This window comes from Theropithecus gelada, chromosome 2, assembly GCF_003255815.1.
Source record: "Theropithecus gelada isolate Dixy chromosome 2, Tgel_1.0, whole genome shotgun sequence".
In the NCBI taxonomy this organism is placed as follows: Eukaryota; Metazoa; Chordata; class Mammalia; order Primates; family Cercopithecidae; genus Theropithecus; species Theropithecus gelada.
In genome coordinates, this window is record NC_037669.1 from 177152504 (window position 1) to 177167547 (window position 15044).

The 15044-nt window shown below is 39.5% G+C and overlaps 1 protein-coding gene across 2 annotated transcripts in view; it reads left to right on the forward strand.

Moving 5' to 3' along the window:
- The window catches only part of TGFBR2 (transforming growth factor beta receptor 2), an 88389-nt gene that overhangs the window by 8713 nt on the left and 64632 nt on the right, over positions 1-15044 (forward strand). Inside the window, exon 2 of one of the 2 annotated variants that reach the window (XM_025375661.1) lies at positions 8565-8639. The exons of the other annotated variant lie outside the window; for it this stretch is intronic. Coding sequence (XP_025231446.1) covers positions 8565-8639 — 75 coding nt within the window. The remainder of the gene's footprint in view (positions 1-8564; positions 8640-15044) is intronic. 2 annotated transcript variants of the gene reach the window in all.

The following is a 15044-nucleotide window of genomic DNA, read 5'->3' on the forward strand; positions in this document are numbered from 1 at the left end:
AATACTGCTGCTCTGTGGATGACTACCTGTCACGCCCAAACCCTGCAAACTTTTCTACATAGGGAAATGGAATTGGGCTTATGCCGCCTGTAGCTTTATCTCAAGAGACTTCATGGACTGATTTCCCAATAATCATAGTAGCTACCACTTATTGAGGTCTTGCTACTACTTGGATCATGCTGAGTACTTCAAGTGTATTAACCCTCAAAAACAACTTTACAAGGTAGGTTATGTTATGCTTATTATAAATCCTCCAGAGTTAATAAATTTGCCTAAGTCCACCTAGTTAGAAAATGATTAGGCTGGGGTTGGAATCAAGATGGTCTGGTTTGGGGATCTCGACTCCTAATTGTTATACTGTACTGAGACTAGTCTGCCTTAACTGATATAAACTACTTGTCCATTATAGCATGGGTTTTGGAAGAGGAGGGGTTAAGAGAAATAATAATATCCAACATTTTTCTAGTGTTTGGAATCTGAAGCTTGGAAATTTCAGGGACACTCTTTAAGAAGAAAAATATAAAATTAAGAATAAAGTGAATACAAAATTAAGAATAAAGTGAATATTTATTTAGAATTAAAATAGTATACAGGCCGGGTCCAGAATATGAAGAATATATTAATATATTCTTCATATATTATCCCACTGGATTTCCTTAGTGTAATAAAATAACACTTGGTTTATACACCAGGTAGTCAAACATCATGCCTGTCTTGTGATCTCAATGGGAAAATGAAGTATATACCTCAAGTGATACAGTCGTGGCTGAATCATGGAACAATTATGCCATCAGGGAGTTGAGGTATTCTGAGTAAAACAGGCACTTCATTTGAAAGGACTAGGAGACTTCACAGATGCATCAAATATGTTGAGGATATAAATGCCAGGCTCAGGTGGATTTACTGTGAAGTGCTTGAACTTAACCTTCAAGGCTACCTATACCCTGGTATAGGTTCATCTCCTGACTTTAAGTGAGGCCCTGGAAATGTGGCTAACAAGTGTCATCAAGTCAAACACTACGAAATCTTGCAGTGCCCTGAATCTTACAGCTCACATGTAAAAGCAACCTGATAAAAGTTTTCCAAATTTGGAGTCAATCCGAAAAATTTATATGACATTACCTATAATGAATTATGAAGCTGAAAGGAACTTTTCCAAATTATTCAAGAATAAATTACAAATTCTGATCTACAGTTCTAAAGGGAAGACTGAATTTTTTTTTATTCTCTCAATAGAGAATATTACAAAATGCTATTGGAAGAGATGATCAAAGAGTATGCAACCAAAAAATATAGGAAAAATATTTCAGAGGTATGGCAGTTAATAAAAATATTTGTTTTTTAACACTTCATATTTGTAGTATTTATAGCTTTTAAAAATTTGTTGTTTGTATGATACTATTTAAATTTTTTTTTTTCCAGAGATGAGATCTAATTCTGTCACTCAGTCTGGAAAGCAGTTGCGTGATCATAACTCACTGCAGCCTTGGATTCCTAGGCTCAAGCAATCCTCTAGAGTAGCTTGGACTAAAGGCATGCACCACCATGACTGGCCAGGTTTTTTTTTTTTTTTTTTTTTTAGTTTTTGTAGAGATAGTGTCTTACTATGTACCCAGGCTGGTCTTGAACTGTGGGGCTCAAAGGAACCTTTCCACTTCTACCTCCCAAAGTGTTAGGATTACAGGTGTAAGCCACTGCACCTGGCCTGTATACTATTTTAATTCTAAATAAATATTTACTTTATTCTTAATTTTGTATTCACTTTATTCTTAATTTTATATTTTTCTTCTTAAAGAGTGTCCCTGAAATTTATAAGCTTCAGATTCCAAAGACCTGAGTCTTCGACTAATGGTAGGATTTGTTTGTTGGTTTGGAAAACAAATGTTAAAAATTGCCTCATCTTCCTTCCCCCCGTTGCAAACAGAGACTGAAATCTGCATTGTTATTTCACAAAACGAAAATATTTTTCCTCCTGGTTTAGCTAAACCCTTCATCATTTTCCTGCTTTAGAGCCCCACGCCAAGTAGAAAAGAAGTTGCAAAGATGTAATTATCACAAACCTTCATCTTGGATGAAAGATCACCTAGCTTTGACCCTTAGTTTGAGATTAGAAAGACTCTACCTAGGAGACAGCTGGTAAAGACTAAAGTGTATTGCACCAGGAATCAAGTTGTCTGGGTGACTGGGCTGTCTTTCTTCCCATTGGGGTTCATTTTCCTTCTATACAGTGACAAGAATTGGACTAAATAAGATTTCCAGTATATTCTCTTCTGAAACATTTCATTGTTTTTTATCCATCTACTATTTTGTTAGTAGAATAAATCATTGAAGTTGAGTTAGAAAATCTTTAGCTAATCAAAATAGAAAACTAACAAAAGTCATAACAGGTCAGAACTGAGAAATACCACAGACTTCCACTGGTGTTCGTTGGAGACGACTATTATTAAAAAAAAAGAAAAGAAAAAAAAACATAGCTATTTTGAAAATTTCCTACTACAGGTGTCTGAGCATACATCCTGACTAAATAGCATGTTTACTTCGGCTAGAGCTCACTCCTTCTTGCTAAATAAAAGGCTTACTTGGTTTTGGTGGTAATATTATTTCTCTTTGGTTAATTATGGTGTTTTCATTCTCCCCTTCCTCTGAATTGGTAAAAGTGTCCGAAAATTTTTCCTAAGGTAGAAAATTATGAAATGCTTTGCTATGCTTAGGAGAAGTAAAGCCTAAAGGAACTTTCATATTTTTGGGGGGAAAAAAAAAGGAAACTTGTCTAGATATAATTAGTGTTCTGTTGCCTTTCAAATATTTCTCTACCACTTTTCTTAAAATATTCTCAGAAAAGACAGAATTTGCAACAGATTGGCAGTTTTCAGACTGCTGTTTTAGGCAGGGGAGTAGCTGCTGCAACCTATAATTGCATTTCTGTAGAGTCTGCAGACACTTGTTAGAATAGACTAGGAATCTTTCAACTTTTGCTTTGAGTGACTACCTTGTTACTACATACCAGATTGGCGTCTCATTCTCTAAAGCTCATAGTATTGGGGGGAAAAAAAGACAATATGATATAATTTGTCCTTCAAGTGTGTTAAAAATCTAATAATAACATTTTATATTCGTTATTTTGGAATCCCTTAAATTATATCATTATAAAATAATCTAACAATCTCAATCCCCCGGGGCACTCTTACTTTTATTTTTATAATTTAGATGTTAGAATACATTTCTATTCTCTTAGGCCTTTGTTCATTCTACTTTCTCACTTCTTTAGGAGCCTCATTCCTTCCTGAATATTACATTTTATGACTTATCATATGCATCAAGGCTCAAATCTTGAGCTCCAGCATTCTGACCCTGAAAATGATGGTTTCCTATCATCTTCTGATAACAGCAACTGAAGGTGTTCTAATACCTTGCCGCTCATAGGAGGTCTGACATCACTGAGAATTTATTGGAAATGAGGACTGTGGGTCCTCTCCCCAGACCTACTGCAACATAATGTGCACTTTTACAAGGTCCCCAGGTGATTCCTGTACACATTGCAGTTTGAGAAACACTGCTGAAATAGCATTAAAGCATGTTCCAAAGAGTAGCCAAATGATCTGCAGTGGTTTTAGTGGATCACATCAGGCTTGTTTCTGTCAGTAAAGAAGAGGAGAATTCAAGGAAGAGTTGCACTTAGTTTTATGAGAGTCTTGACTCCTCCTAAGCTGTTTTAACTGTGTGGTAACTATTATAACATGCTAAAGCTAGCAGAAGACAGAAGGCACTGGTAGCAAGTGAACTAAATGAGTCCATTTTTAACCAGTCTGTTTCCCCAATCATCCTTCATGAGTCTTTTATCCACTGATTGTCCCTCCCTTGACCATGGTGAACTGTAGAACCCAAGGACCCATTTCTTTTTTCTTTTTCTTTTTCTTTCTTTCCCTTTTTTTTTTTTTTTTTTTTTTGAGATGAAGTCTTGCTCTGTTGCCCAGGCTGGAGTGCAGCGGTGCAATCTTGGCTCACTGCAACCTCTGCCTCCTGGGTTCAAGTGATTCTCCTGCTTTAGCCTCCTGAGTAGCTGGGATTAAAAGTGTGTGCCACCACCACCGGCTAATTTTTTTTTTTTTTTTTTTTTTGTATTTTTAGTGGAGACGGGGTTTCACCATGTTGGTCAGGCTGGTCTCAAACTCCTGACCTCATGATCGCCCACCTGCCTCCCAAAGTGCTGGGATTACAGGCGTGAGCCATCGCGCCTGGCCCCAAGGGCCCATTTCTATACTGAACTCACTGCATTAATCATGTTTACCTCATTAGGCATTTACTCACAGACTGCCTTGACATATGTAGGCCTTAATTCATTCCGGAGCTATTATACCTCAGCATTTCTTAAAATAGGTAGCACTCCGCTCTATACAAAGTAGGTGCCCAATAAATTAATGATTCGATGACAGGTTTTCAGGAAGTGGTTTTACTCTTCAACATTTTTTAATCCTCTTTTGTCTTGAGGAACTTACTTGTCTGATGCTCAGTGAAGACTCAATACATTTTTCTTGAATTACTCAACATTTGTTTTAGACTGTCCTGAGGGTGCCACTGTAGGCATTTTCATTGATTTGCTTCTTTATTTTAATATCATAAGGCAGCTTTTTGTGCCTTAGTTACTTTTGTCTTCCAGAATTATGGGTCCCTGTCAGTTTTTAATGCTCTTAAGTAACATAGTAGCCACAATAAGGAGTTCTTACAAGCAGTTTCTGATGTTTCCAAGTAATTTTATTTTCTGACTTTTTTTTTCTTTGCCTTTGACATCTGAACTGTACTTGGCAAGAAAAAAAAAAGAAAACTTTCCATTGCAACTCATATCTCATGGTGCTTCCTGTTGCATCAACTCTAAAGTTATTCATCAGAAAAGTTACGTAAAATGCATAACCATTTGGTTTTATTTTTGCCCTCGAATTACACTACCATAACCCAAACCTGAACTCTTACTTTTGTCATCTGTAAAAATCACCTAATTGGTCTCTGCTTATGGACACCCTTTGTTCTTTCTCTGTCGATAACACAGGCATTGCCATCAGTTAAATCTCCCCCCAGATGGCATTTTGAATAGCTGACCCCTGCTAGAAAGCCTTCCATGGATTTTATGAATCCTAGATCATCACATGACCTTCCCTTCCTCTTTGAGCATGGGGGCTGCCTCAGTGTCCCTGGGCTCCTAAGAGAGTGCCTTGTGCCCATGGGACACAGGACCAGTTTGATGACTACCTGCACAGATGAAGCCAAACCTCTTGCCCATCATCTATTCCACCCTTCGCATCCCTCATGTCCTGGTTCCACTCGAACCCAGCTGCCTCACACATCCTTTTTGCTTACAAATTTCCTAGCTTGTGACCATTCTCCACCACCTTCCCCAAGTTTTACCATTCTCTATCTGTGCCCTACAACAGCTCCACCCTTTGAAATAATGCCTAGTCTAAATGTTACTTTTTCTATTGGGCCTTCCTTGATTATCCATCCCACTGCGATTCTTTCTCCTGCCCATAGCCTCTTTAACAAGCCTTGCATCGTCATTCATATTGACCTTGTTTGCTAAGCTACCTGTGCTATCTCTGTGTGTTTTAAACTCTTTTACTAGAATGAAAACTCTTTGAGGGAGAAACTTCTGTCTGATTTTGCCATAGCTCTTAGCACACATTCTCACTAATTCTGTTTATGTGTTGTGTTTGTTGCTGTTTGGAATTCATTGCTTTTAAAGGCTGAGGAAACTTGCTTTTAGATTCAAGGCTGGGAGTGCTAATTTTTTTTCTCCTAGATGGCTTACCTCACCACCAAGTGTAAATGTCAATGGCTTAAAGCCACCTGTAGCATTGTTTGACAGAACCATAGGCTTGTGGAAAATCTCATATGATCTGCTTTGTGTAAATTGTTCTTTACAGTGGAGACTTGCTCTGTCTGAAGTCTTTAGTTTCTGTGAATTTTGGGGAGCTGTGCTGTGTGGGTGTTAAGGTTGATTTTCCATCCATCACCAGCTCCGCCTTTGATTCATTTATTCTCTCGTGTGTGAATCTTTTGCAGAAGGCTCAATGTATTATGACTATAGAGGCCAGACAAAGTCATAAAGTAAATCACACCATCTGACACAGGCCAATTTTTTGCCACTCCTGCCTTTCCTCTTTATGAATCAGAGATGATCTCAGTCATTGGGATTCCTGGAATAAGTATGGCTGAAGGGGTCTTGGTGAAATGGAGAGTGCCTGAAGATACTCTTCTACCTACCTTAGGGTAAATAATCCCATATTGCAAAGGTGACTCCTGGTTGTACTTTTTGGAAAGCCCTGTTAAAGTGACACATGCGAAGGAGACTTAAGAATGAGGCCTTTCTTACGTGGGCGCTTAATAGGAGTGGGTTTCCAAGGAAGGTCTTGAATTTGGCCTTCAGCCGTCTCCTCCGCCATAGTCTCCATCCAACCTGAATAAACATGCAGTGTAGGTACCACGGGTAGTGATCTCTTGTGCAAGCACAGCTTCCAAATATGTCATCTGCCTTTCGGCCAGATCATCACCCATGTAGCCCCTCTTCTATGGGAATTCTGGAGCTACCACTGACATCATAACATTACATAGATTTCGACTGGCAGTGCCCTACCTGCTCTATCTATAGAGCAAAAGGAGATGAGACAAGAATTTTAATATTCCTTTTTTTTTTTTTTTGAGACGGAGTTTTGCTCTTGTCACCCAGGCTGGAGTACAATGGCACGATCTCAGCTCACTGCAACCTCTGCTCCTGGGTTCAAGTGATTCTCCTGCCTCAGCTTCCCAAGTAGCTGGGATTGTAGGTACCCACTACCACACCTGGCTAATTTTTGTATTTTTAGTAGAGACAGGGTTTCGCCATGTTGGCCATGCTGCTCTCGAACTTCTGATCTCAGGTGATCCTCCGCCCCGGCCTCCCAAAGTGCTGGGATTACAAGCATGAGCCACTGCAGCTGGCCAGAATTTTAATATTCTTAAGTCTAAATATTCTGCGGCACTTATTGGAAATGGTTGAAATACAATGCTTTTAATTTAGCATGTCATTGGTTAACTCTCAAAACTACTGAAAATCACTTATCTTTCAAGATTTTAATGATGATGTTGGTGAGGATGTTTGTGGTAAGTAGATAGTCACTTACATTTATTGAGCACTTTACAAAGCATTTTCACAAACTCTGAGTACTGGTCGTTATCAGTTTGTTAATGAGATGCCTGTGATGTCTTCAAGGGACAGGAGAGAATATGTTAACTTCTTGAATAACTGCTACAGCTGTAGTTAGCCCCCTATGAGCCAAGCCTATTGGCTTTATCACTCCCAAGGTATAACTTATTTCATATATATAAGCAACTTGACTAAATATTAGATGTCTGTGTAAGCCATTTTCTGCCAGTCGAAACAATTTTGTTCTTCTTTATATCTTTCTTCAGACGTATATCTTTAATAAGTTCTGGGAAAGGAAGTGGAAAACAATGCTTGACCTCTGATACAATGTACCATTTTGATTATGATCAGTACTTTAATAAAATTTATCATCAAGAACGTCTTTGGAGCGAGCCCCTGGAAAGCTTGGGAAAGTGATTGATATGGTGTCGCTTTTCTTGAATTATCTTCCCATGTTGCTTAAGATGACCAGGAAGGCTAACTTGGCTCTTGCGCTCTCTAAATTGAACTGTCCTGAAGTTTTAAGAAAATAAAGTGATCAGACTCAGCAGTTCAAGATTGTGTTGGTTGATAGCAGCCACGTAGACCTCAGTTCACTATGGGTTTCTGTGTACTTTATTGGCGGTCACCAAGAGGCAATTAAAGGTCCTGATTTTGTGAACATTTCTGCCCACACCCTTCTTTGGTGCATACCTTTTGGGAATATAGAAAATGTCTTTCATTGTTAAAATAGCTGTTAAATAATATTAAAAGCAAAAAAAAAAAAAAAAATCATGAAAATAGTCATTTGCCTACTTCTTCAGTCAGATAGAAAACTAGTACCAGCCAGTGCGGTGGCTCAGGCCTGTAATCCCAGCACTTTGGGAGGCTGAGGCAGGCGAATCACGAGGTCAGGAGTTCGAGACCAACTTGACCAACATGGTGAAACCCTGTCTTTACTAAAAATACAAAAATTAGCTGGGCATGGTAGCGCATGCCTATAATCCCAGCTACTCAGGAGGCTGAACCAGGAGAATCACTTGAACCTGGGAGGTGGAGATTGCAGTGATCCAATATCTCGCCACTGCACTCCAGCCTGGGAGACAGGGTGAGACTTTGTCTCAAAAAAAAAAAAAAAAGAAGAAAAAGAAAACGAGTACCAAGAAAACAGAAAAAAGAAGTGATATGAATAATCTTACTATGATTGAGACATATGGGTGAAAGAGCACCAGAGGGAAAAATGTCTAGTCTGATAACTTTGAAGAAAACATATTGACCGTGTCTAGTTATAATAATATTTTAATCTCACAGTAATAGAGAACTTCATTATTTTCAAAACAGTTTCACTTTCATGTCATCTGTAATCTTAAAAACAACTCTCTGAGATGGATGTAATTATCCTGTTTTACAGATGTGGAAATGGAGGCCCAGAAAGGTGAAATGATCTGCCCCAGCTGTAATAGGACTGCCCATCCACTGAGACATAGTACAGTATCATTAATTAATCTTTTCATCATTTTTCTATTTTTAGTCGTTGTGCTCCCTCACTGCTTAATTTGTCAGTAAATGTAAGGTAAAAATCTGTAGTCTCCACGTATTTTCATATTTTCATAGCTACATTGTCAAAGAGGCGATGGCAGTGTAGTCATCAGGAGACTTGTTCTTACCTTGAACATTAAAAGCCCTACTTAAGACTGGAGAATTTCTTCTTTGAGGGGTTTGTCCACCTGTCATAAGAGAGTTCAAAGTATGTAATGAGTCATTTTACCTTTCCCCTTTTCTTATGGGGACAGCTTCTCTTTTAGACACCGTGTGGTCTGCCCTCTTGGAGGTTGTGTCACCATTGTCAGTAGACAAATGCTGCCACGTGTAAAAGGCTATGCCAGTTCCTACAGTCCTGTAGTTTTGCCCTTCACTAGAACTTCAAGTTGCCTAACCTAATCAGGAATACGGGCATCTTTATATATGAAGTGCGCTTCTTCATCATATAGACATAGAGGTCAGGTGTTGTCATCTTTGGCTTCCTTTCTCAGAAATTCTTAAACATGAATGTCTGAATAAACATACAGAGAAGAAGTTGGGTACAGTGGCTCATGCCTGTAGTCCTAGCACTTTGTGAGGCCAAGGTGGGTGGATCACCTGAGGTCAAGAGCTCAAGACCAGCCTGACCAACATGGTGAAACCCCATCGCTACTAAAAAATACAAAAATTAGCCGGGCATGGTGGTGGGCGCCTGTAATCACAGCTACTTGGGAGGCTAAGACTTGAACCCAGGAGGTGGAGGTTGCAGGGAATCGAGATCATGCCACTTCACTCCAGCCTGGGCAACAGATCAAGATTCCATCTCAAAAAACAAACAAACAAAATATAGAGAAACATAGAACAAGAACTGTTTTGAGTAGCAGAACGCGACTCTCACAGACATCTAATTTAGTCAAATTACTTTTATATAAAAGAAGGTATTCATTGAAGAGTAACAGAGCCTACCTCTATGACTGATATTTTCAAAGAAAATGGCTAAGAATCACTTTGATGGCCAGGCACGGTGGCTCACACCTGTAATCCCAGCTCTTTGGGAGGCCGAGGAGAGCAGATCACGAGGTTAAGAGATTGAGACCATCCTGGCCAACATGGTGAAACCCCATCTCTACTAAAAATACAAAGATTAGCTGGGTGTGGTGGCACGTGCCTCTAGTCCCAGCTACTCTGGAGGCTGAGGCAGGGGAGTCACTTGAACCTGGGAGGTGGAGGTTGCAGTGAGCCAAGACTGTGCCACCGCTCTCCAGCCTAGTGACAGAGCAAGACTCCATCTCAAAGGAAAAAAAAAAATCACTTTGATTAGCAGAAACTGTGTTTCACTTGCCATCATAGAAAGCTAAGCTATGCTTCTGCTTTTCTACTGCTAGCTTTATATAAATGTTATTTTCTTTGCAACATAAAAGAAAAATTGAGTCATGTTGTTTTATTTAATTTTTGTTGAAGAACACATTAAATTAGCCCTCACACTGTGGTATGGACTTCTTTCTCTTTTCCACCAGTGTTCTTCAGGGTGATTTTTCCAGTGGGCTTGGTTGGGACTGTGTGGATCATTGTGATGCTTTGTTCTCAGTGGGGATTTTCCAGCAAAGATGAGCTTCATTAAACAATGACTGGGTTCATGGATTTATAACTGGAGTGATTTTCTTCAAACTGAAATACATTTCAGTGTTACCTTTTTCTGAACGCCCTTTTTAAAAGGGATTCCATAGCAAGTCTTCTGGAATAATACCTTTTATATAATTCTTCAAAAATTGTAATTTGTACATACTGATTCCTGTTAAGGCAGATGTTATTGTATCAAGAAAAGACTCAAATTTTGAACATATTGAAAATAGTGTTTCTTCAGATCTGGTGGATAGGTGATGCTCAATATATATTTGTTTAATGGAATAAAAAAGAAAAATATTAAAGAGCCTAGGAAGATAAATTAAGTTGCAAGGATAGATTGTTTGCAAGGATATATGTCTGTTTAGCATTGCAATTTTCTGAAGGGAAGGCTATCCACAGCTGTTAATTCTGATCTAAGGAACTATTTGCCTTCTTAACTTCTTTGCTAGGTTATCTAAAGGGAGATATCCTTTCTCACATTTGTTTCCTTGAACTTGCTTTTAATGTTGCCTTGTAGGGTCAAAACTTTAGAAATACAGCTTTCTCAGGAAACTTGCTCCTCAGATCCTTCAGACATATCTACTTTAAGCTTATTGTCCCCTTGCGAATTGGCAAAGGATTACCACCCTTTAACTGGTAAAATCCACACTTAAAAATTAATCTAAAATTATTTTCAGGAAGAATTTATATAATGGCAACTAAATGCCCTGCAGCCAATTATGTTTATGATTCCTGCCTCATCTCCAAATGGTATTAGAGTTTGAGTCCTATGAGAAAATTAATTGAGTTGGGCTTGATTGTACAGGTATACATATATAATAATGTTCTGGTTATAATGCAGTTTGCAGGTTTTCTAGTTACAGCTCAAGGCAAAGATGAGAAGCATCACTATGGGCCTGACTGCCTCTGTCCAGTACTGCTATACCCCGTCTCTAACTACTACATTTTTTCCTATTGAGTTCTCCAATCCATGTAGGATAGATAAGTCCCTTCCTGAACTCAGTTTATTTTCCTAACCCTGGCTGCACGTTAGGATCACCTGTGAACTTCTAAAAGAATTCCAAAGCCTGAGCCAAACACCTAGAAGTTCTGACTCATTGCCCTGGGGTAGGACTTTGGCATCGTTATTGTTTTAAAAGATCCCCAGATGATTCTGATGTGGAACCATGTTGAGAAACACTAATCTAGCCTAACCCAGTGAGGTTACAAATGAAGAATTTCACCAGAGAGGTCAAAGTACTTGATTTCCCACAGCAAAGAAATGCCATTTACTGGGTTCAAAACTCCCATCCAGCATAACAAATATGAGCAAGATTTTAGAAGGTTTTGGAAACTCATCTGCAGAACAGAGCAAATACAGGCCTATCTAAAAGGATACTTCACAATAAAGATGGCTAAAAACCAAAACCGGAGGAGGCAGAACACTGTTGGTGGGGCTGGTAGTGGGGGGAATGGATGGTTTTCCAAAAGAGAAAACACTTGACCTGGGTCTGAAAGGCTGGGTATGATTTAAGGCAGGCACCATTGTTCACTTGTTAGCCCCAGGGCCATGCTACTCCACTTCCTTCAGAGGGAAGCTGGCAAGTGCCTGCCTGGGGTGTGTGTCTGCCCACCATGTAGAGGCAGCTCTTCAGCTCTGTCAGCCATGGCCAAAGCAGGCAACATTTGATGCACCTTGGACCACTCCTGAGGGGCAGCATCAGACACTAGGCATCCTTTCAGACACCATTCTTGGAGTCGCTTCCCTCCATCACGTAAACTTCCCAGCCAACAGTGAAGGCACTGAACTCCTTCCAGGGACTGGGCAGGCTGCCTTGGGGATGCTCTTCTTGACCTTAAAATCTGCCTGATAAATCTGGTAGGGAGGTAGAAATTGTGGTGGTGGGAAAGCCAGCAGTTATCAGGTCAAAGGGTTTCTGATAAAAGAAGTTATTCAGCAGAAAGGTAATCAGATTATGGGAGCCTTAAGCACCAGTTTGGGCTAAATTCTCTGAGTCACTGGCAAATTGTAAGTAGGGGAATGACGTAATAAAACCACTGCAAAGCCAGAAGTTTGTGATGGGAAGATAGGAAACCCCTTTCTTTTTTTCCCATATGGGAAAAAAAATCTAAAGATGTGTGGGGAAGCTCCTTAGAGTGCCAGGACTTTCAGTGTCCCCCAATTTATCATTAGATTCTGTCCAGACCTCGTTCCGCACACAGTAGCCTGGGGACACCACTGGAATAAGGTGTGACAAAAAAACAAGGAAATAAATTTATTAATTTTGGAAAATGCCTTTTTTTTTCCTAGAATTCACTCATAGGCATTTCTCGACTTCAGGTTTCACAAAGAGATGCACCATCCTTTGGAATTCTGAAGAAACTCAAGCTTCAATTGAGCTGAGTCTCAGTGGCATGCATTTTATTACATCGAATGCCATTTTAATGTGCTTGAAAATGGGGAGATAAGGGCAATTGGTACACATGTGTAAACCACTACAAAGAGTTCACCTGAGTGTAGAAGGTAGCCAGTAGCCTAAAACCCCTGTGTTTTGGAGGCTGTTACTTCATAATCTCTATTATGAAAGTGGGAAAAATCATGTAATTATCTCTCTAAGATGGTCTTTCCACTGTTCAATAGCACTTTCTGCAGAGATGAAAATATCTTATACCTGGGCTGTGTTAACGTTTAAGGACAGCACAGGTATGAGATATTTTCATCTCTGCAGAAAGTTCTATTGAACAGTGGATCTAAGACCATCTTAGATGATGCATGTGGCTTGAAATGTGGCAGGTGCAAATAAGGAACTGAATTTCAAATATAGATATATTTTTATTTCAGTTAACTTGAATTTAAATAGCCACAGGTGGCTCTTGGGTATCATCATGAATAGGGCAGTTACGGAGCATCATTAAAGTTCTTGTTCTTCTCAAGTCCCAAAGAGATGCTTTCAGGTAATTTCTTAGCACCTATAATCACAGTGGGGCAGATTAAATTACTTGTACCTTTCCATTTCTGTGCTTTGGAATTATAGGCTGTTTCTTTGTCCTGGAAACCTGATAGTCTAATGTTGTGGAAATACTCTTTAGTAGTGCACTGTAATTATAATACTTTATTGTAGGAGGATGCAGCCAGGCCCCCCCCTTTTTTTTTAATCATCTGTGTTTTTAGTTTTAATCTTAAAAGGATTATAAAAATAGTACTGTCTTGTGGGAGAAAAATATGCTTAAAGTCTATGAGCATGGAGTGGTAGGAATTATAAGCCGTTAAACTTCTGGAAATTCTGGGGAAAGGGAAGTTAAAGCAGCAGGTAGAAGTCTCCTAGGAGAAAACTTGCCCTGAAGGGATGCTTTAAATTGGGTTCAGTATTTATGAGAAGAACCCTGCAAAAGTGGTTTCCCTGAAGGCATTTGGATTTTCCCCTGTGAATAAATTTCACCCACCTTGGTCACCTCTGTGCCATATTCTCCTAGAAACTCACCTTTATTTGGCATGCTGTCACTTAAACCCCCACTCAAAGAAAAAAAAAAAAAACAACACCTTTGAAAAAGCCAGTGTGTTTTTTTTTTTTTTTTTTTTTTTTTCTGAAGTGTTAATTTCCTTTCTTTAGGCTTGTGTAGGCTTTGACTGGAAACTTAATCTGTGTGCCTGGGCTCTGCATTAGGTTTCAGTCATTGAAATGGGGCTTAATAAGAATTATTTGATACCTTAGGAGTCAGACGAGCCTTACTTTTATCTTAGGCTGAGGGATTTGCATTTTGAGAGGTTGTGCCAGCTGACTTGAGCCTTTAAAGGTTTCAGCTTGTTGCAAACCTAGTTGGGTCCATTTCTCTCACTTCTGAGACCTTTTGCTCCTGCCACTCATAGCTAACGTGTTTTCCATGGAACACTACTCCTTGTCCCTAATTGTGTTCTCTTCCTACCTCAGCAGTGACACTACAGACAGCCGATCATTTAATACTAGACACATTCCTTAAGAAGTTGGGATAGAACTTTAATTACACAAGGCATCCAAGCCAGCAGTCAGGGCCCTTTCCAGCGCAATTACTTTTCAAGCTCTGCCCTGCTTCTCCTTCCAGTTCCCTCTGGACCTTCGTTTTCAGATCTCCTTAGGCGCTGAGGAACGCAGGTCCTTTTGAATTTCTTTAGATCAGTGTTGTCCTATAGGACTTTCTGCAATGATGAAAGTACCCTGTCTATTCCTGGCCACATGTGGCTATTAAGCACTTGAAAATGGCTAGTCTGACTTGGAACTGAAGACGTGATTTCATTTAACTTTAGTTAATTTAAATTTATAAATCCATGTGTCCATGGCTACTGTGCAACTCTAGATTATGCCCTTGACTTTAAAACAGTGTGTCTTGGGAGAGTTTTCTTGGCTCTGGCCCTCCACTTTCATGAACCAGCGGGGAAAGAACTCTCTTTGACTTCAAAACTGACTTCCTTTGATTGCTAATTTAGCCAGGCTAAGCCTTGAGCTTAAAACTCTTCACCAACTGTTTATACCCTCCATACCTGGCTTCAACATGCCCTTTGTTCTCTGTGACTATATCCTTATTCTTTATCCAGCAACAGCAAAGATGCATTCATTTTCTACAGATAAGAAGGTTTCCTTTGGAACTCAAGAATGAGGTATGAAACTTGGTTTCAAAGGACTTAGGGAAAGGAAAGCTATCAGCAAGTGTTTATAGAGTACCAACCACCGTGTGCCTGCCAATGTTTGAGATCTGGGGAATACAGAGTGAATAAAGTCCATGTGTACAA